Raw genomic sequence first — 19388 nt, forward strand, 5'->3', positions numbered from 1 at the left:
TTATTTTGGAAACAAAAAGTTTTAATACTTTCAATATACTTAACCTACTTGATTTAAAAATTAAATTTAAAAATTGGTATTCTTTAAAAGACATTCCCATAACTTCTAAACGCGACGTGATGGTGACTTGCGGTAAACGACATACAATGTTTTATAAAAATGTGGGCTACTTATTGCACCTAACAGTTTTGAGGGTACCAAAACCTGTCACGCAATATCATTATTCTAAAACTGTAATTTTTTATAATTTATTACTTTAATAACACAAAAGTGCATAAGTTACAAAAGATCTAGAAAAATATCTGCATTCAGCAGCGCAAACTAAAGTAATACATAAAAAAGTTCACTAACACGAAACGAAAGACCCATCAGGGTTTGTTTTTGGTTTCGGTATACAGAGTTTCTCGCCTCTGTTAAAAACGCATGTGTTCGTAAACACTCCACAACTCGAAGACTGGGTGTAATAAACTTTCGGGGTTTTCTGGCCGGTGACTGGGTTAGTAGACCCAGTTTCTGACTTTGTCGAAGATACAAAATTTGGTAGAGATCTTCCGCTTTTCAGTTGGTAGTTAACCGGTTGATATGTGTATCCAGAACCGAACCCAATGTGCCCATTTCTAAAATGGGTGTTTGAAGAAACTGCATAAAGTGGCTTTTTATAAATAATCCGACCAGTGCCTGGAGTTAAAGTCACACTCTGAGCTTGAGAATGTTTTCCTGTAGAGTAGGTGTTTTGACCATTCGCTACTGACTTCACTCTTCCTCTGAAACCGGGAGGGATTTGGTAACCGGTGGATCCAGGGACGTATTCGCCGGGTTGGTAAACCGCACCATCTGGATGACTGCCGTAGCTTTGTTGAACTGTTGCATCCAAGTCTTCAAGAGGGTCCAATATAATATGTTGTCTTTGATAGTCCGAGGACTGAGTGATTATGCTTTTGGTTCGAGGTTTGGTGGTGGTAAAGTCTGCATCGGGCGCATCGTAATCGTCATCGTAGTCTTGGTACTCATCAGTGACTGTCTCTTCCACATCTAGATCTTGCTGTGTTGTCTCATCGAATCTTGTTTGAGTGGGCTCTCTGAAATTCCTTTGGACACTTTTTCTTTTGTCGTTGCTATGAAGAGTTTGACCTTGAGTGGTACTAAGCTTGTGCTTTCCCGCTGTGAAATTAAGTGGTTTGAATTCCGGAAAACTTCCGGCAAACTTGGTGAGATTGCGAGCGGAAACTCCGTTACTTCCAGACCCCGCTTGAGCTGCCCCTGTGTATTTGATTCCGTATTGAAATTTTCCTTGAATTTGGCTCTGAGTTTGCCCCGCGTAGGTTCCACTTTGGGCACTTGCCGTTCCACCACCTCTGAATGGTGTTGTTTGATTATTTTCTTCATTCCCGTCGTAAGGAGTGAAACCGATTTGAGCTTGAGAGGAAGTGCTTCCTGGACCGTTAGCTTGCGCATCCGCCATGCCGCCTTTTCCACTCGCTTGCACTTGAGTTTGTGAGCCATGGTTAAATCCTCCAGTTTGTGCACTAGAAATTGTATCTCCACTTTCAGAAGCTAATTGAACTTGTGCTTGACTCTGCCCGACTCCTCCTCTACCTTGTGCTGAGCTCATCGCACCTTCTGCTCCGCCGGAAACTTGTGATAAAGCACCTCTTTTTCCATCATCACTGCCAGCCGAAGCACTGAAAGAGCCAGAGCCGGAATAAGTTCCAGAGACTTGTGACTGCGCCAATCCTCCACTAAAACGGCCCTGTGATGAGGCACTAGCTTGTGTTTCATTATTTGTTTGCTGGACGGAAGTTTGCACTTGGGAATCTGAATCATCTGCACCTTCTCCAGTAGAGTAACTTAACGGGCTACCAGGTGCTCCGTCTGGTCCCGGATAACCAGGATAAGTCTCTACATAGTCCGGTTGTTTTCCAGGTACTCCCGGGTAGCCCGGTTGTTGTCCAGGGATTGCCGGATAGCCTGGCTGTTGTCCCGGGACACCAGGGTAACCTGGCTGTTGACCATGGGTTCCGGGAAAACCTGGTTGTTGTCCCGGAACGCCGGGATAGCCGGGTTGTTGCCCAGGAATTCCAGGATAGCCTGGTTGTTGTCCAGGTACGGCAGGGTAACCTGGTTGTTGTCCCGGAACGCCGGCATGTTGTCCAGGAATCCCAGGATAGCCTGGTTGTTGTCCAGGAACGGCAGGATAACCTGGTTGTTGACCAGGGATGCTAGGATAACCTGGCTGCTGTCCAGGAACGCTAGGATACCCTGGTTGTTGTCCATGGGTCCCGGGAAAACTTGGTTGTTGTCCTGGAATACCAGGATAGCCTGGTTGTTGTCCAAAAACGCCGGGATAGCCGGGTTGTTGTCCAGGAACGCCCGGATAGCCGGGTTGTTGTCCAGGAACACCAGGATAGCCTGGTTGTTGTCCAGGAACGCCGGGATAGCCTGGATGTTGTCCAGGAACGCCAGGATAGCCTGGTTGTTGTCCAGGAACGCCGGGATAGCCTGGTTGTTGCCCTGGAACACTAGGATAGCCTGGATGTTGTCGATCAGGAACTCCAGGGACACCAGGATAACCTGGTTGTTGTCCCGGAACACCAGGATAACTTGGTTGTTGTCCAGGACCGCCAGGATAGCCGGGTTCTTGTTGTCCAGGGCCGCCGGGATAACCCGGTTGATGCTCAGGTCCGCCAGGATAGCCTGGATGTTGTCGCGCAGGAACACCAGGAACATGAGGATAACTTGGTTGACCTCCAGGGCCGCCAGGATAGTCTGGATGTTGTCGGCCAGGAATTTCAGGTCCACCAGGATAACTCGGTTGTTGTCCAGGCACTAATGGATAAGTCGGCTGTTGTCCAGGATGTCCCGGCTGTTTTCCGGGAATAGTTGGATAACCTGGATAGCCTGGTTGTATTCCTGGTCCAACTGGGTAACCTGGTACTGCAGGATATCCTGGTTGGAAGGGATATTTTGTACTTCCATCTGGATAACCAGGAACTCCTGGGTGGCTGGGATAATTTAGCTCATCCGGATGATGTATGCCAGGTTTTTCCGCATATTTACCATTGAGGTATGCTTCATACTCTCCCGAAAAAACACCAGAAAATTTTCCTCTATGACCAGTGTGTTGTTCGTAACTTCCTGTTACTTGGCCGTTAATCTTTCCTCTCGATGGGTATCCCACATCAGGTCCATGTGATTGTCCTGGTGCTAATGGTTGGCTAGGTCCTAATGGCTGCCCTGGTGCCAATGGATGTCCCGGCGTTAAAGGATATCCTGGTGTTAATTGTTGTCCTGGGGCCAACGGATATCCTGGTGTTAATGGTTGTCCTGGTGCTAAAGGATATCCAGGTGTTAAAGTTTCTCCTGGTCCTAAGGGATATCCAGGTGGTAAAGGCTGTCCTGGTGGTAATGGTCCTCCTGGCGTTAAACGCTGTCCTGGTGGTAATGGTCCCCCTGGCGTTAATGGCTGTCCTGGCGATAACGGATATCCAGGCTCTAATCGGCCTCCTGGAGTTAATGGCTGTCCTGGTGAAAATTGCCTTCCTGGCGTTAAGGGTCCTCCTGGGGGTAATGGTCCTCCTGGCGTTAATCGCTCTCCTGGCGCTAAAAGATATCCGGGCTGTCCTGGCAATAATGGCCCCCCTGGGGGTAAAGGTCCCCCTGGTGTTAATGGCCCGCCTGGCGGTCGGGGCTCCCCTGGTGTTAAGGGATATCCAGGTCTTAATGGATATCCTGGAGTTCCAGGCTGTCTTGGTCCTCCTGGAATTTCCGGTGGAAATGGTGACCCGGGATAGCCAGGCTGTTGTGGATATGATGGATATCTATGTTGATCTCCTCCTGGTTTTGAAGGTATGTGAGGTCCAGAGGGTTTTTCTCCAGGGAATGTGGGATAACCTGGATACTGTGAAGGTGGTCCTACTGGTAAATCAGGTTTTCTTGGGTATCCTGGATACGATGGTCCTAGAGGTCCTCCAGGAAATTGAGGTTCTGGCCTTAATGGACCTTGAGGTTTTTCTCCAGGTCGTTCTTTAGGATGTCCGGAAGGGTATTGGTCCGTTGTTCCAGGATATTCGCCAGATGGTAGCCCAGGTCTAGAGCCTGGATATTCTCCCTCCCCACCCGGTCTCTGTGATGCAGGAAGAGTGGGATGCACTAATTCTACTGGGACTCGAGGTCCACCAGGATATTGTATTCTCCCATATTGTAACTTTTGATCTTGTCCATAACATTCTTCGCATCCAACAGGAACACTCTGGCTCTGTGCTTGCCCCATCCCACTGCTACCACCTGACAAAAATAACTATTTAATCCAAGCATACAAAAAGAACCAAATTGCTTACTAACTACAGCCTTTGAACTTCCATATGTAGATTCGGCTTCTGCTTTCCCAGGGTCTTTAGAACCACCGAAATTTAGATACTGGGACTGTGTTTGACCCCGAACTCGTCCAACAAAGTAGTGACTATTTGAACGTTTCGTCCTCGAAACAGCATCATCAGAATCAATATCTTGCAAGAGATTATTCTGAGGGTCGTTCGATTGCAAATGATGAACCAGAAAAGTCGGAAAACCGCGACAAAATTCCACAATTCTCGACCCGCCAATTGTCCAAATCTAAAAACTACATTAGTGATAATTTTAGTATATAAGTGGTTCAGAATTACTTGTCGCTTTGACAACTGGTTTTCCGCCATGAAAAAGTTTTTTGTTAAGTTTTCTAGTTTTGGTTTTTCCGAGAATTGGTCGACGAAACTTTCGCCGTTTTTTAGAAACCCTAGCAAACATCGCGTCTCTATCAAATCCTTGTAGGCTACTATTCTCTGGAAGAAAAAGCTCATTTTTTGAAAGGAAATCGACATTCTTACAGTCTGATAGTCGAAAAGAATTCGCGATTTGGCGCTTCCTTTGTGGATTGAGTTCAGTTCGGACGGATCTTCAGTGGTTGCGACAACCTAGAAAGAATTGGACGTTAAAAAGTGTTTTATCTATTTTGTCCTAGAATTATTGACCCTAAATTAAATAAGAACTGCAGATAAAGTTGACACATAATTTCTTCATTGACAAAATAAACTGTGTTTCCGTAAACGAGTTCACTGTTATAATTTTCGAATTTTAAAATTACCTAAATATAATTTCGCTCGTTTTAGTTCTTTTTCGAGGCGATAACACTTTGTTTTGGCTAAAAAACGCTCACCGATAAGAAGAGTTTAATGAAACTAATTAAAATATTTCTTTCATAAAAACATGTTAATTACAACAAAACGAAAAAGTGTAAAATCTCTGAGCGATAATGAATTTTTCTCATCTTTCACGAGTGCAAAAACTGATAATGTAGCTCACCTCTTGTGATAAAACGGCGCTGATGTTAACACCCACTACGGCACAAATTAAAATTAAGCGCGCCATGGAGTTAACGTCCACGGGGCGGCCTATCAATAAATGCTGAATCTATTCCTGGTTACGAATGACCCCTGACACGGTGTCCCCTAGAAGATATCAGAATTCTAATATAGTTCATTTAAAAACAAAACAAGCAATAACTTATACAAAAATTAAATCACTCATCAAAATGTAATCTGATCTTGGCATCGTTTAAGACTTTATTAGAAATGGTTTGGTGCACTGGCCGTTGAGTAAGAGTTTGTTTACACTTGGATCGGCGAGTTTTTGTATGAATTAAGATGCGTGGTGGCAGACATGCTTCGTCTTCGAAAATATAACTCATCTGAGATCGTTTCTTCTTGATTACGTGGAGATATTTATGTAAACGCAAACGCAAGTATAAATTACGACCGGAATCCATTAATTGCCAATTATTGTCTATAATTACAGGACGGGATTTATTAAAATTGACCTGAAATAAATCATTGTTTATGATCTGTGAATAATAGCTCTTATGTAATTGTGTTCAATATACATACTTGCATATGTACAGGTGTCCGGAAAGTCGCGCAACATCTTGAACTTCAGGGTCCAGGGGTGCGATTCTCGAAATTACACTAAAAGTTAAGTGCACTAAATTTTTAGTACGAGAAAGTCAGTGTGGTATCAAGAATAGTGTATTCTCCATCATCAAACTAGAAAGTGCACTAATATTTTAGTGCGGTCTAAATATTATCTTGGCAACATCGTAAAAACAGTTTGTCAGGCTGACTGATCTCAACAAAATTAACCTTTCCAGTCAAATGTTCAACAAAAATAAATGCAGCATTTAAGTCCCCCACAAGAAATCACAGCAAAATGAACAAATTTTATAGTTTTATTTTTTTTTTGATACGATTTTTGACTCGTGAAACCATAATCTCATGAGAATATCTCATCGTGGATCCAAACTTTTAGCGCAGGGTAAAAAGTATAACTTGCGTGTTATTGAGAAGCAAAAGAAATCATCTAAACTTTCTGAACAACTTTTGGTTTTTGTACAAGACAAGTTTATGTCTATCGGTACATGAAAAAATGCCCAATAACTTTGGAGAAAAGAAAAAACATAAAAATACATCAGGCGTGGCCAAACTTAGCTCAAAATTTTAAATAAGGCATAATTAAACACCAACAGACAACAGAACGAAATGATTCAGACAAACAGAATGTGTTAATTTTTAAAGAAATAGTATTTTTCCAATCAGTTGTGCTGCAGAAGAAAAATATCATAACACTAAAACCACCGCAATTTTTAGAGTAGGATTTGCATGGTCTTGAAATTAAATGTGTCTTCAATAAATCGAAAAGTTTTACGGAGTTTTCTATCTTCCACATTTCTAAGGAATTTTCTATATATTTTGGTTTCATGTAAATTTGCTGCTACTACATTTAAGTTAAGAGCTTCGTCTAGATTCTTCTTCTAATTTCATTGTTTTATCAAAAATTTTGCCAATTTAAATAAATTAGCATGCAATTTAGTCCACTATTGACCACACTAATAATTTCATACTGAAAGTTCAGTACACTAAATGTTCACAGAACGTCGAGAATACACTTTGTCAATTTTCATACTAAATATGGATATTTAGTGCACTAAATTAAATTAGCACATTTTGAGAATCGCACTTTATCCAAATTTTCATCTTTATGAATAAACAATTTCATGTGTTTCAACTTTTTTAATGACAATTAAATTCCAGTTTAATTCAGGCTTTTCTAATTCCAATTCTGTTTAGTCTCATGCAAGTCCATTTACAGACCAAACCAAATTACTTAGTTTCTGTTTCTTGATGAATTTATTCTATCCAGTTTTTATTATCTTAATTTATTAATTTTAATATACAATGACAGCCAAAATAAAGTGGTACAGGTTTTTGAACCACTTTGTAATACAGGTAAAAATTAAACTCTTGAATTGCTTAATTGGAACGTTATTATAACTGTCTAAATATTTAATTTCAATTTCGAGTTTTTTAATGATATCTTTAAAACTATGACTGTTGGAAAGAAGCTTTTGCCCCGAAAAAAGTTCCAGTTTTTGTACAATGTTTCGTTTATTTGTGAAGCAAATTAATGCTCATTTCACGCTGAATTTCACGCTGAATCCAAAACTGTTTTTGTTTTTTTCATACGACAACAAATGACTGAGTTATGGTTGTTTTAATTTTTAGGTAGAAATTTGTGAAGGTTCGAAAATAGTGTTCCTCTACATACAGGCTGTCCCAGAACTTATGACCCAGAGAGCAAGGGAGGGTGCCGGCAGCAATACAGATGGTAAATTTTAAGTTTAATAGTATTCAAGAAAGAATAAAAAAATAACAACCAATACCAGAAGCTTATTCTAGAGATGGAGTAAAATTTCCTAGGCAACGAGAGTGTAACGTTCACCTGACCAATGGACGATAGTATATGTCTATAGTTACCGATTTTTAAATTCTGTTCAGCTTCCGGATTGGCTACCATTTTTTTGTCTTATCGATTAATTTTTGAACTAGAAAATTTTTGTTTCGAAATTTTGGTTCAGAATTTTTGCCTTCATAACCTTTTTCTTCTGGGTTACGAGTTCTGAGACACCTGTATATTTCGGAAACTACGACTTATAGAAAGATGTGTATTTTGCCATAGTTTTTTGCAATTTGGTTGCTAAGAATGCGTCCTCAGATTTTCGGAAAATCAAAAATTCGATTTTTTTGAAAAAAAGAAAAATTATTAATTTCTCGGTTATTTTTGAACCAAACTTGCACTATTGGGGCTTATTTTACGCAGAATTTCACGTACATTTTAAATCCGGTCTCAAAATCCGCGTACGGCAACAAATAATAGTTATGACCGATTAAAATTTCGGATAATAAATTTTGAATTCCGAAACTTTTAATGCTCAATAACTTCAAGACTTTGCGCCATCGTTATCACTGAAGTGGGTAAACTTCAACTTTTTAATCTATGAGTTCATGAGTGCTTAAGCCACTTTCGCGTATTATCATCAGCCAACTTCATGATAGAGTTAAGTAACTCAAGATATGAATGAGTTTACGGAAACTTTTGGTGTTATTGCTGTATTTATAGATAATTTCTTATTGTTGTTTTTTGTTTCCTAAATTCTGGTACTATTTTGAACAGCCATTTCTCTATTTTTAACATATTGTAAGTTTAAAATTATGTCTTTAGATTTTTTGGATCTAGATTTAGTATTTAGGGTTGTCTGAAGAAATGATAGTTACTAATACTGTTTATTAATTTCTAATAAGTATCAAAATTTTCATAGCCCAAGCTACCATAAAGTTTGATCCACCCATTGTACGTTTCTTGCTTTGGATGGTTCATAATTTCCAAGTCTTCATTGATGTCAAGGTACACGTAATCACCATCGTCGGTTGACACCACCGGCCAAGTAATATTTTGTAACAATTCCGAAGTCTCTGGAGTGGGATTTCTAAAATAAGACCATAAAATTGTTATTTAACATCAACAAATTCTTTTTACTTGGTTTTTGCAAAATCCGTCCAAAGTTTAATCAAACGTTTCCTCGTAATTTGGTCGCTCTTCGAGAATGAGCTGTCGTCGCAACCAGTTTCAGAACAGAAAATGTACAGAGTTTCTTCACCATGACCGACTGCTTCGGCACCATCGTAATGAACATCAACATTACCCATCTCACCATCATAAGAGAAAATGTAAAAGTAAGTCTCTGCAACTTTCGAGAAGAGTTCACCATGTTTGATTACCGATCGAGTGAATGAGGTGTCGCTGCAGTACTGAAAAAGTAAATTGGTAAAAATAGTTGGGTATATTTTTACTTACTCTCATGGCATCACCTAAATGGTCGGCTAGTGGTTCACCTCCAGTGTACAAGTCACGAATTGACTTTCCCATTTCGATTTTTGTAGTTTCATCGGTTATTCCCATATCATTTGGTACGATCCAATCTAAATGCTCATCATAAACTGACATAGTGTTATGGAGTCCGTTTGAATCTAACAAAGAAAGGATGTAAAAATCTAAATTATTGAATTAAACCCAACCTGGATTAAACACCAAATTTTCCTCAGACGTGACTCCGATCAGAATTGGTACTTTGACAACATTTCCAGCTTCAAGCAACCCGTACATTTTCCTCGTCAAAAAAGCGTCGGCATTTTTAGCTTCTACGACTGGAGAAAAATAAAATCCTTGCGATATCTCGACGTCTTGAGGTCCGGATTCCTGTCAAAATTCAAGATTTGTTTAACAATCTAAGGCTGAAATATGCATGAAATCATCAAAATTTTTAGAGAAATCCGCTTATTTCGATGCAAAACGACGATTTCTAGCTGATTCTCGCCGTTTTCTGACTTATATTTGCAAAGAAGAGCTCGAAATCTACAAAATTGCCAATTTTTATTAAGATTCAACGGCTGATTTGCAAGAAAACAATTAAAATATACACGAAATTATCAAAATTCTTAGAAAAAATCGTTTATTTTGATGCTTAACGACGATTTCTAGCTGATTCTCACCGTTTTCTGGTTTGGATTCGCAAAGAAGAGCTCAAAATCTACAAAATCACCAATTTTTATCAAGATTCAACGGCTGAATTGGAAGGAAACAGCAGAAATCTGTACGAAATCATCAACATTCTTAGAGAAATCCGCTTATTTTGATGCTAAACGGATTTCTAGCTGATTCTCGCCGTTTTCTAGCTTGGATTCGCAAAGAAGAGCTCGAAATCTACAAAACCACCAAATTTTATCAAAATTCAACGGCTGAATTGCAAGAAAACAGCAGAAATCTGCACGAAATCATCAAATTTTTTTGAGAAATTTGCTTATTTCGATGCTAAAAGACGATTTCTCGCTGATTTTTGCGGTTTTCTGGCTTGGATTTGCAAAGAAGAGCTCGAAATCTACAAAATCACCAATTTTTATCAAGATTCAACGGCTGAATTGCAAGAAAACAGCTAAAATCTGCACGAAATCATCAAAATTCTTAAAGAAATCCGCTTATTTCGATGCTATTTCCAGCTGATTCTCCCCATTTTCTAGCTTGGATTTGCAAAGAAGAGCTCAAAATCTACAAAATCACCAATTTTTATCAAGATTCAACGGCTGAATTGGAAGGAAACAGCAGAAATCTGTACGAAATCATCAACATTCTTAGAGAAATCCGCTTATTTTGATGCTAAACGGATTTCTAGCTGATTCTCGCCGTTTTCTAGCTTGGATTCGCAAAGAAGAGCTCGAAATTTACAAAACCACCAATTTTTATCAAGATTCAACGGCTGAATTGCAAGAAAACTGCAAAAATCTGCACGAAATCAACAAAATTCTTAGAGAAATCCGCTTATTTCGATGCTAAAAGACGATTTCTAGGTGATTCTCGTCGTTTTCTGGCTTGGATTCGCAAAGAAGAGCTAATGGCTTACCGCGTTGTGGTACATTTCCGCGGCACCATCAATGTCTCTCGCATCAACAGTCATTAGAAAATCTAACAAAGCTTGTGAATCATCGCTGTTTTCAAAAGTTGAATTTAAGTAAGATTAAGATCCTGTGGTGAAAGCTATTTCTCTTGCTCTTCTCTGAAACGCCCACGGACTTAAAAATGAACCACTTTCTAAAATTGCGGTTTGGATCAAACCGTCGTTTTTGTGATTCAGCATTTGGTAGGCTACAGAAGCTGATCCAGCGCTTTGACCAAAAATGGTAATTTGATCGGGATTTCCTCCAAAGAGATGGATATTGTCGTGGGTCCATTGGATAGCAAACTGTTGATCTTTAAGACCGTTATTTCCGGGAATTACTTCGTCTTGAGTCGACAGAAAACCTAAATTTTAAATGATGTAAATGCGAGATTTGTTAATTTTTCTTGTTTACCAAAAATTCCCACTCTGTAATTAATGGAAGCGAAAATCACATCGTTGTTGATGAAAAGGTCAGGACCCCAACCCATACCATCGCCGTCAACAAAACCGCCACCATGGATCCACAACATCACGGGAAAAGACACGTTCTTGCCTTCAGTTGGTAACTATAACAATCCAAATGATTTTTCAATACTTATCAATCAAATATTTTTACTTCAGGCGTGAAGACGTTAATAAACAGGCAATCTTCCGCTTCATTATCACTGTTAGATGACGTTTGGAAACAAATAGTACTCATTTGAGTAGCATCACGAGTGCCATCCCAGTCTAAAGCTGGTTGAGGTGGCTAAAATGAAATTCTAACAAATTACAAAATGCTCGAATTTTATTTCACCTGAAATCGTAATTTTTCAACAGGAGGAGCCGCATATGGTATTCCATGAAAGGCGTAGAAGATTTTATCTTCCAAAGTTTTAGCTTCTCGTCCACTGATAAGACCATTTGGGAGTTGTACAACTGGATCTGCAGCCTACATTTGTTGATCATTTTCTGATTTTAATGAAATTTTGTACTCACTGAAAATTGGATTTTTGCGAAGAACGCGAAACAAATTAGTAACTCTCTAACAAACATCATCGTTACTAACTAACTGATAAAAATTTAAACAAACACTTCAGGCTGGACAGTTTTAGCTCTTAGATGCTTCTTTAGATTAATTTTTAAGCTCCAGATATGCTTAAAGTGAGAAGATTACTCAGCAGGTTTTTTCTGTATTGGTCTCAATTTTTTTTATAGATAATATCAGTTCCAGGCATAATCATCCTAAAGTAAAAATTAAAATTTCTGGAAAAAGTTCGTGTTACTTTGACCCCTCTGTATTAATAAACATAAAATTTTCAACGCTCAGTTCGAGTGTTTTTTTATTATTAAGTATCCACTCTAGATATTACAACTGAAAGTACGAATTTTTGATTTATTTACACAATTTACAGTCGTAGCCACTCCAAAACGTCGATATAAAAACACCCGAGATTTAGCCATGTTCTCACTCTAAACTACGAGTTCTTTCTATGTAGTGACAAAATTCTTTGATATAAAACGTGCCAAATGAGAACGATTTTTTAAAATGAGGCCAAAATATATTCTTGCTTTATGCATTTTAACAGGATTTCAGTGTGTGGTAAAAATTAGAACGACGGAAGAGTTTTCTTAACTAATATTTGCACAGACAGGAGACCCAATAGTTCAACTCCCAAATGGACAAATTCGCGGTCGTGAAGGGAAAACTCCGCAAGGGAATACTTATTACGGCTTTGAAAAAGTACCTTATGCAGCACCACCTGTTGGAGATTTGCGGTTTAAGGTAAGTTCTGTAATAGATTTAGTTAACTTTGAAATATTACCATAGTTACTTTCACTTTTGTCAATAGATTTTCCAAATAAAAGCTAACGTTTTGCGCCCTTTTAAATCTTTGATTATTAAAGTACCGCTCCTTACTCTAATATACAGGATGTCCCAGAACTTATGACCCAGAGAACAAGGGGAGAAAGGATAAAAAATTATCAACCATTTCTGAAAACTTATTCTAGAGGTGGAGTAAAAGGCCATCCCAATTTCCTAGGCATGGTATGTGTCCACAGTTACCGATTTTCAAATTCTGTTCAGCTCCGAGATTGGCTACAATTTTCGTCTTAACTCGATTTTTGTTTGAGAATTTTTTTAGAATTGTTGCCTCCATAAGCCCGTTTTCTCTGGGTCACGAGTTCTGGGACACCCTGTATCTATCTTCTAAAATCTATTTCACTCTGTATACCCAATTTAGGCTCCTCAACCTCCTGTAACTTGGGATGGCATCCGAGACACAATTGGTCGCGACGTTTCTTGTTACACACAGTACCAAAACGGTGACTACGAACAAGAAGACTGTCTTTTCGCCAACATCTTCACCACAGTCCTGCCAACAGCAAACGCCACTTTCACTCCTCTCCCAGTAATGTTTTTTATCCACGGAGGCGGTTTTGTTTCAGGCTCCAGTATGTTTGCCAGTCCTGAAAATCTTTTAGACCACGACGTCCTTGTTGTCACAATCAACTACCGTCTGGCAGTTTTCGGTTTCTTATCAACTGAAGACGAAGTCCTCTCTGGTAACAACGGGTTGAAGGACCAACAACGAGCCCTCCAATGGACGTACGAAAACATTGCGTTGTTTGGTGGTGATCCCAAAATGATAACAATTTTTGGACAAAGTGCAGGAGCAGCTTCGGTCACTTATCAACTGTTGAATAGAGCAAATGATGGGATGATAAAAGGGGCGATTTGTGAAAGTGGGACTTTTCTCAGTCCGTGGGGTTACCAACGGAACTCGAGAGAAATAGCCTTCCAAACAGCTGCGGTTCTAAACGACACGTTTCTTTCAAACAGCAATTCTCAAGATTTGTTGGATTTCTTGATGACCGTTCCGGCTAGAGATCTCGATTTCGCGGGTGAAAAATTTTTTGAAAGAGTAAGTTTTGACAAAGTCTTCATATAACTAACATATTCTCGTAGGAAAATCCCCAAAACTATCAGTTGACTCAAGGATTCTTCTATGCCCCTATTGTCGAAGTGAAAAACGAAGATGCTTTTTTCACCCGGAAAATGTACGGAATGTTACAAGCCGGTAACTTTATTCAAGTGCCAACTCTAATGGGAATCAACTCTGAAGAAATGCTTTTCAACCAAGGAGGTACGTGAAATGTTCTCAAGTTTACAGTCTTTGATTGCAAGCTTTTAGACGCCGATCAACTCAAAGCTGATATGGCTACTTACGATGAGCATCCGGATTGGTTGGTACCATTCGACATGAATATAAATGATCAAGACCAACTGACCAAAATGGGACTAACAATTAAAGATTTGTATACTGGAGGAGAACCGTTGGCCGACAATTTGGGTGATGGCGTCCGAGTAAGATTTCCAACTACACCAAATTCCTTATAACTTCTTTATTTAGTATTACAGCGACACCGCATTTACTCGATCAGTCACCAAATATGCAGAACTAGCTTCACAGTTTACAAAACTCTACTTCTACCAATTTTCTTACGATGGTCAAATTGGAGGATATGATATTAGTTATCCAAACGCAGAACACGTGGCTCACAACGAAGAACTCAATTACATTTTTGGGGACACGGATTACAGTGAGTTTCCCGAACTGGATCAGATTATTCAAAAACGCATGACCAAGATTTGGACGGATTTTGCAAAATATCAGTGAGTTTCTATTATTAGTGGAATAGTTGACGAATTGTATTATTTTGTTGTAGAAATCCAACTCCTGAACCTTCCGATTTGTTGCAAAATTTAACTTGGCCTCTAGTTTCCACTGAGGGCGCTGACTTCTTTTATGTTAACATTAATGATACTTTGGAGATTAAGAGTCATCCTAAAGAAGCGACTTACGGAGGATGGGTGCAACTTTACGACAGTCTGAGTTTCGATGATTTTGATACGTATTAATCATTGGCGGCTCCTCAGATGAGGCAGTGCCTCATACACAAAACAGATATTTTTAATACAAAGTAATCTGTATTAAATAAAAATTAATTTTGTAATGAAGTGTAAAATTATGCACTTATGCACTTAAAATGGTAATTTGATTTGAATTTCCTCCAAAGAAATGGATGTTTTCGTGGGTCCATTGAATAGCAAATTGTTGGTCCTTTAGACCGCTGTTTCCAGGAATGGCTTCGTCTTGAATCGATAGAAAATCTAATGTTTAAATAAGGTAGAAAGAAGGGCTCGAAATCTACAAAACCACCAATTTTTATCAAGATTCAACGGTTGAATTGCAAGAAATTGAATTGCTAAACGACGATTTCTCGCTGATTCTCGATGTTTTCTGGCTTGAATTCGCAAAGAGCTCGAAATCTATAAAACCAACAATTTTTATCAAGATTCAACGGTTAAATTGCAAGAAAACAGCTGAAGTCTGCACGAAATCATCAAAATTTTTAGAGAAATTTGCTTATTTCGATGCTAAACGACAATTTCTCGCTGATTCTCGCTGTTTTATACAGGGTGGCCCATCTAACTAACTTGATAAAACCGCATTTTTTTCTCAAATCTTGAAGACCATTTGCATTGAATCTAAAATAACAGCTGATATATTTTTTACACATTTAAATTGAAAAAAAATTAAATTAGAGGTTGATATCACAAACCCTCACAATTAACTAAAACTTACATTTTTAAGGCGTCGCGACGCCAACATTATCAGTGATATAAAACAAATTTTTGTGTCAGATTCTAGAGCTTTGTCAATTTTGGGGGTGGACACAAGTGTTGCCGGACCCTGTATATGTTAGTTTCATAATTATTATAGTAGCAATTTGAGGTCGTAGAAAAAGTATAGTATGTAACACGTTTATAAACTACTTTAGACACTCGTTACTTTAAGCACTTGCTCCCTAAATAAACTCATGTCTAAAGGGACGTTTATAAAACTAGTTACATAATATACTATAAATGATTTAATAAATCTAAAGAATCCAAAATTTTAAGTATCTTGATAAATTCGAAGCATTTAAAGAAACCAAAATACTCAATTTAATTTAGTCATCAATCAAAGATTGAGGAAATTTGGTAAATGAAAATATCAAGTGCCACAATGCTTAAGATAAGAAATGTATTGAAATGAACCATAAGAACACATATCTTGTTGTTAAAAATAATCTTGATTATTGTTAAAACTGAACTGAAGTGTTTGTTCCAATTTATCGGTGGAGGCAATCGACCTAAGCTCGCACATTTCAATCAGTAGCGATCAAGATGTTTGTCAAAAAGGTACTAATCTTCTTTGCGATCTTCGGAAAAATTTGTTTTTCAGTAAGTACCAACTAGCAAAAAAAAACAGGAAATTAACACGAAGTTTAGGTGGCGGATCCTGTTGTACAACTTCCAAATGGTCTTATCAATGGAAAAGAAGGCAAAACTTTGGAAAATAAAACTTACTTCGCCTTTCATGGAATACCATATGCAGCTCCTCCAGTTGACAAATTACGTTTTCAGGTGAAACAGAATTAGTTCTTTTGTAGTTTGTTAGAATTTGATTTTTAGCCACCTCAACCAGCTCTAGATTGGGAAGGAACTCGTGATGGTACTAAAATGAGTACCATATGTTTCCAAACTACATCAAACAATGATAATGCAGCCGAGGATTGCTTGTTTATCAACGTGTACACCCCTCAAGTAAAAAGGTTTAGTTAGCACGAATAAAATAGTGTATACATTTTTCCAGCTACCAAGTGAAGACAACAATGTGTCTTTACCAGTAATGTTGTATATCCACGGGGGCGGTTTTATTAATGGGAACGGAATGGGTGTCGGTCCTGATCTTTACATGAACAACGATGTCATTCTTGCCTCCATTAATTATAGACTTGGAATTTTGGGTAAGAAACAAAAATACAAGTAAAACATGATTTTAATTTAAAGTCTAGGTTTTCTGTCGACTCAAGATGAAGTCATTCCTGGTAATTACGGTCTTAAAGATCAACAGTTTGCTATTCAATGGACCCACGACAACATCCATCTCTTCGGAGGAAATCCCGACCAAATCACTATTTTTGGTCAAAGCGCTGGATCAGCTTCTGTAGCTTACCAACTGCTGAGTCATAAAAACGACGGTTTGTTCCAATCCGCCATTTTGGAAAGCGGTTCATTCTTAAGCCCGTGGGCGTTTCAGAGAAAATCTAAAGAAATAGCTTTTACTACAGCGTCTTTCTTAAATTCAACCTTCGAAAACAGCGACGATTCACAGGCTTTGTTAGATTTTCTAATGACTCAATCTATGCAGGATATCAATAGTGCTGTTGCAAAATACTATAAAATGGTAAACCATCTTCTTATCTTCGTCCACCTTTTGTTAATATGTTAATATTTTGGTAGGAATCCGGCCCTCAAGACGTCGAAATTTCGCAAGGATTTTATTTCTCTCCAGTCGTGGAAGCTAAAAATGCCGATGCTTTCTTGACGAAGAAGATGTACGGATTGCTTCAAGCAGAAAATGTTGTTAAAGTGCCAATTCTCATCGGAATCATGTCTGAGGAAAATTTGGTGTTTAATTCAGGTTGGTAAATTCTTACAATGAATTTAGTTTTGCTGAGCATGGTAAAATTCCTTTGTAGATTCAAACGCATTTCATAATAAAATGTCAATCTATGACGAACACCTAGACTGGATCGTACCAAATGACATGGGCATCACCGATGAAACTAAAAGAATCGAAATGGGAAAGTCAATTCGCGACTTGTACACTGGCGGTGAACCATTAGCAGATCATTTGGGCGATGCAATGAGAGTAAGAAAAATTTCTAACTGTTTATCCCTACTAATAAACTCCGTTTTTTAGTACAGTAGTGACACCTCTTTCACTCGATCGGTAATTAAGCATGCCGAATTTTATTCAAAACTTGCCGATACGTACTTCTACATCTTCTCTTACGATGGTGAGATGGGTAATGTTAAAACTCATTACGATGGCGCCGAAGCAGTCGGTCATAGTGAAGAACTTAGGTATCTTTTCTGCAGTGGAAATGGTTGTGAAGACAGCAAATATCCAGAGAGTGACCGAGTTACAAGGAAACGTATGATCAAACTTTGGACAGATTTTGCAAAATATAAGTAATGGCGGTTTGTTGCTGAATAAATTAGCAATTTTATGCTGCCATTTTAGGAATCCTACTCCAAAGACATCAGAATTGTTGCAAAATATTACTTGGCCTGTGGTTTCAACCGACGAGGGTGATTACATGTACCTTGACATCAATGAGGACTTAGAAATTAAAAATCATCCAAAGGAAGCAACGTACGATGGTTGGAATAAACTTTACGCTAGCCTGGGTTATGATGATTTTGATACATATTAACATGCTGCTAACTCTTGACTATTGCCTGTTCTTGTTTGTTGTAAAGTATTTTACATCACTCTAAATCATTTTCTTCCAAAAATTCTTGCATTCTGTGTTAAGTCGATTTCTATTTCACCTAGTTACTAGTTTCTCCTCATTTCTACCTAGTTATAGTTTGCTAAAAAAATTTAAAAAATAATATATTGTTTAACTCCGTGTTTGTTCGAATTTATATTTTATTATGTATAAAAATACTAGAGCAGTTTTAGGTAAATTGATAGCTTTTTTTAAATTCTTTAGTATCTTTGCTACAAGAGCTGCTTTTAATTTTTTGATTGTCATTTTTGAACTAAATATTTGGCTACCATCAATTTTTCTTTATTTAGTCATAAAATGAAAGCTCGTTTTGATTCAATAACAATATGTAACTCATGAAGTAATGATTGGTACTTACGAAACACCTTCAAATGTGAAACGTGATGAACTGATGAAAATAAAAATTGGAATTCTTGCCACCGTCACTAAATCGCTTTTATTTCATTTACAATTGAATGAATGAATGAACAATGTGATGGATCCAATTTAAATTATAGGAGTATACATCATTTTAAGGAAATAAATTGAGCTTTCACTCAATACTAATTAAAAACAAATAAAAAATCCAAGCGATTTTAAATTATAAAAAGTGTAAAATGTGTGATAAAAGAACTTCTTTAACAAAATAGTTATTTGTGTACCAAGGTCAAAAAGTGCTTCTTTTTTGGCCGAGCCTTTTTTTAAGGGTGGCATTTTTCAGCACGACAGATAATATGAAATTAACGATGGAAACAATTGAAAAATCGACCAAATTATCAATTGCAAGACACTAATTATACAGGATGTTAGGTAACGTTACGGCCATAGACTAATGGGTAATTAAGGAAGGAAAACTGTCTCGGAATCCGCAATCAATTTTATTTTTTTTGTTTTAGTTAAAAAGCTACAAGGCTTTAAAGTTGACCAATAGAATGGCTTCAAATAATTTTTCAATTTTACTGAAATCCAAGTAGCTTTCGGACCAAATGAATAATTTGTCACTTTCCCGTCACATTTGAAGTTTTAAATCAGTGGCGTCAATAAAAGGGAAAAACAACGCAATTTTATTCAAAAAACGGACAATAAAGCAACATTACAATAGATGTTCAAAATGGCCACCATCTTGTTGAACACATAATTGTAAACGACGCAACAATGTTTC

The 19388-nt window shown here is 38.0% G+C and overlaps 3 protein-coding genes and 1 pseudogene across 6 annotated transcripts; 2 read left to right on the forward strand and 2 right to left on the reverse strand.

The window, feature by feature from the left end:
- Positions 1–234: 234 nt before the first annotated feature.
- Positions 235–5718, reverse strand: LOC148178202 (uncharacterized). Of its 3 annotated transcripts, none has more exons than XM_088030900.1 (6): positions 5545–5718; positions 5338–5483; positions 4863–4949; positions 4662–4817; positions 4342–4611; positions 235–4297 (listed from the first exon to the last, which is right to left on the reverse strand). In XM_088030900.1, exons 2-6 carry the CDS (start codon positions 5401–5403, stop codon positions 347–349), a joined length of 4530 nt encoding a protein of 1509 aa, XP_087887026.1. In that variant the 5' UTR covers positions 5404–5483; positions 5545–5718; the 3' UTR covers positions 235–346. The 3 variants fall into 3 exon arrangements, with proteins under 3 accessions (XP_087887026.1, XP_087887025.1, XP_087887027.1); XM_088030899.1 differs by having other exon boundaries at positions 5539–5718; XM_088030901.1 differs by having other exon boundaries at positions 235–4284; positions 4338–4611; positions 5539–5718.
- Positions 5719–8634: 2916 nt separating this feature from the next.
- LOC148178203 (venom carboxylesterase-6-like) lies at positions 8635–11893 on the reverse strand (annotated as a pseudogene). The gene is made up of 9 exons (XR_015769709.1): positions 11834–11893; positions 11652–11786; positions 11472–11603; positions 11268–11421; positions 10820–11217; positions 9441–9621; positions 9220–9392; positions 8902–9173; positions 8635–8851 (listed from the first exon to the last, which is right to left on the reverse strand). The product of XR_015769709.1 is annotated as a venom carboxylesterase-6-like (transcript).
- A 430-nt stretch (positions 11894–12323) lies between these two features.
- Positions 12324–14765, forward strand: LOC148178204 (carboxylic ester hydrolase-like). Its single transcript, XM_088029985.1, has 7 exons — positions 12324–12437; positions 12486–12620; positions 13081–13761; positions 13806–13983; positions 14032–14204; positions 14251–14513; positions 14567–14765. The coding sequence occupies exons 1-7, from the start codon at positions 12384–12386 to the stop codon at positions 14757–14759; spliced, it is 1677 nt and encodes a 558-aa protein (XP_087886111.1). The 5' UTR covers positions 12324–12383; the 3' UTR covers positions 14760–14765.
- Positions 14766–16068: 1303 nt separating this feature from the next.
- LOC148178205 (esterase FE4-like) lies at positions 16069–18369 on the forward strand. Its single transcript, XM_088050290.1, has 9 exons — positions 16069–16127; positions 16176–16310; positions 16359–16490; positions 16540–16693; positions 16742–17133; positions 17190–17370; positions 17429–17601; positions 17653–17924; positions 17977–18369. Exons 1-9 carry the CDS (start codon positions 16071–16073, stop codon positions 18167–18169), a joined length of 1689 nt encoding a protein of 562 aa, XP_087906416.1. The 5' UTR covers positions 16069–16070; the 3' UTR covers positions 18170–18369.
- The last annotated feature ends 1019 nt before the right edge of the window (positions 18370–19388 follow it).

Source organism: Gnatocerus cornutus, chromosome 2 (assembly GCF_029298725.1).
Source record: "Gnatocerus cornutus isolate USDA-ARS CGAHR chromosome 2, icGnaCorn1.1, whole genome shotgun sequence".
Classification (NCBI taxonomy): Eukaryota; Metazoa; Arthropoda; class Insecta; order Coleoptera; family Tenebrionidae; genus Gnatocerus; species Gnatocerus cornutus.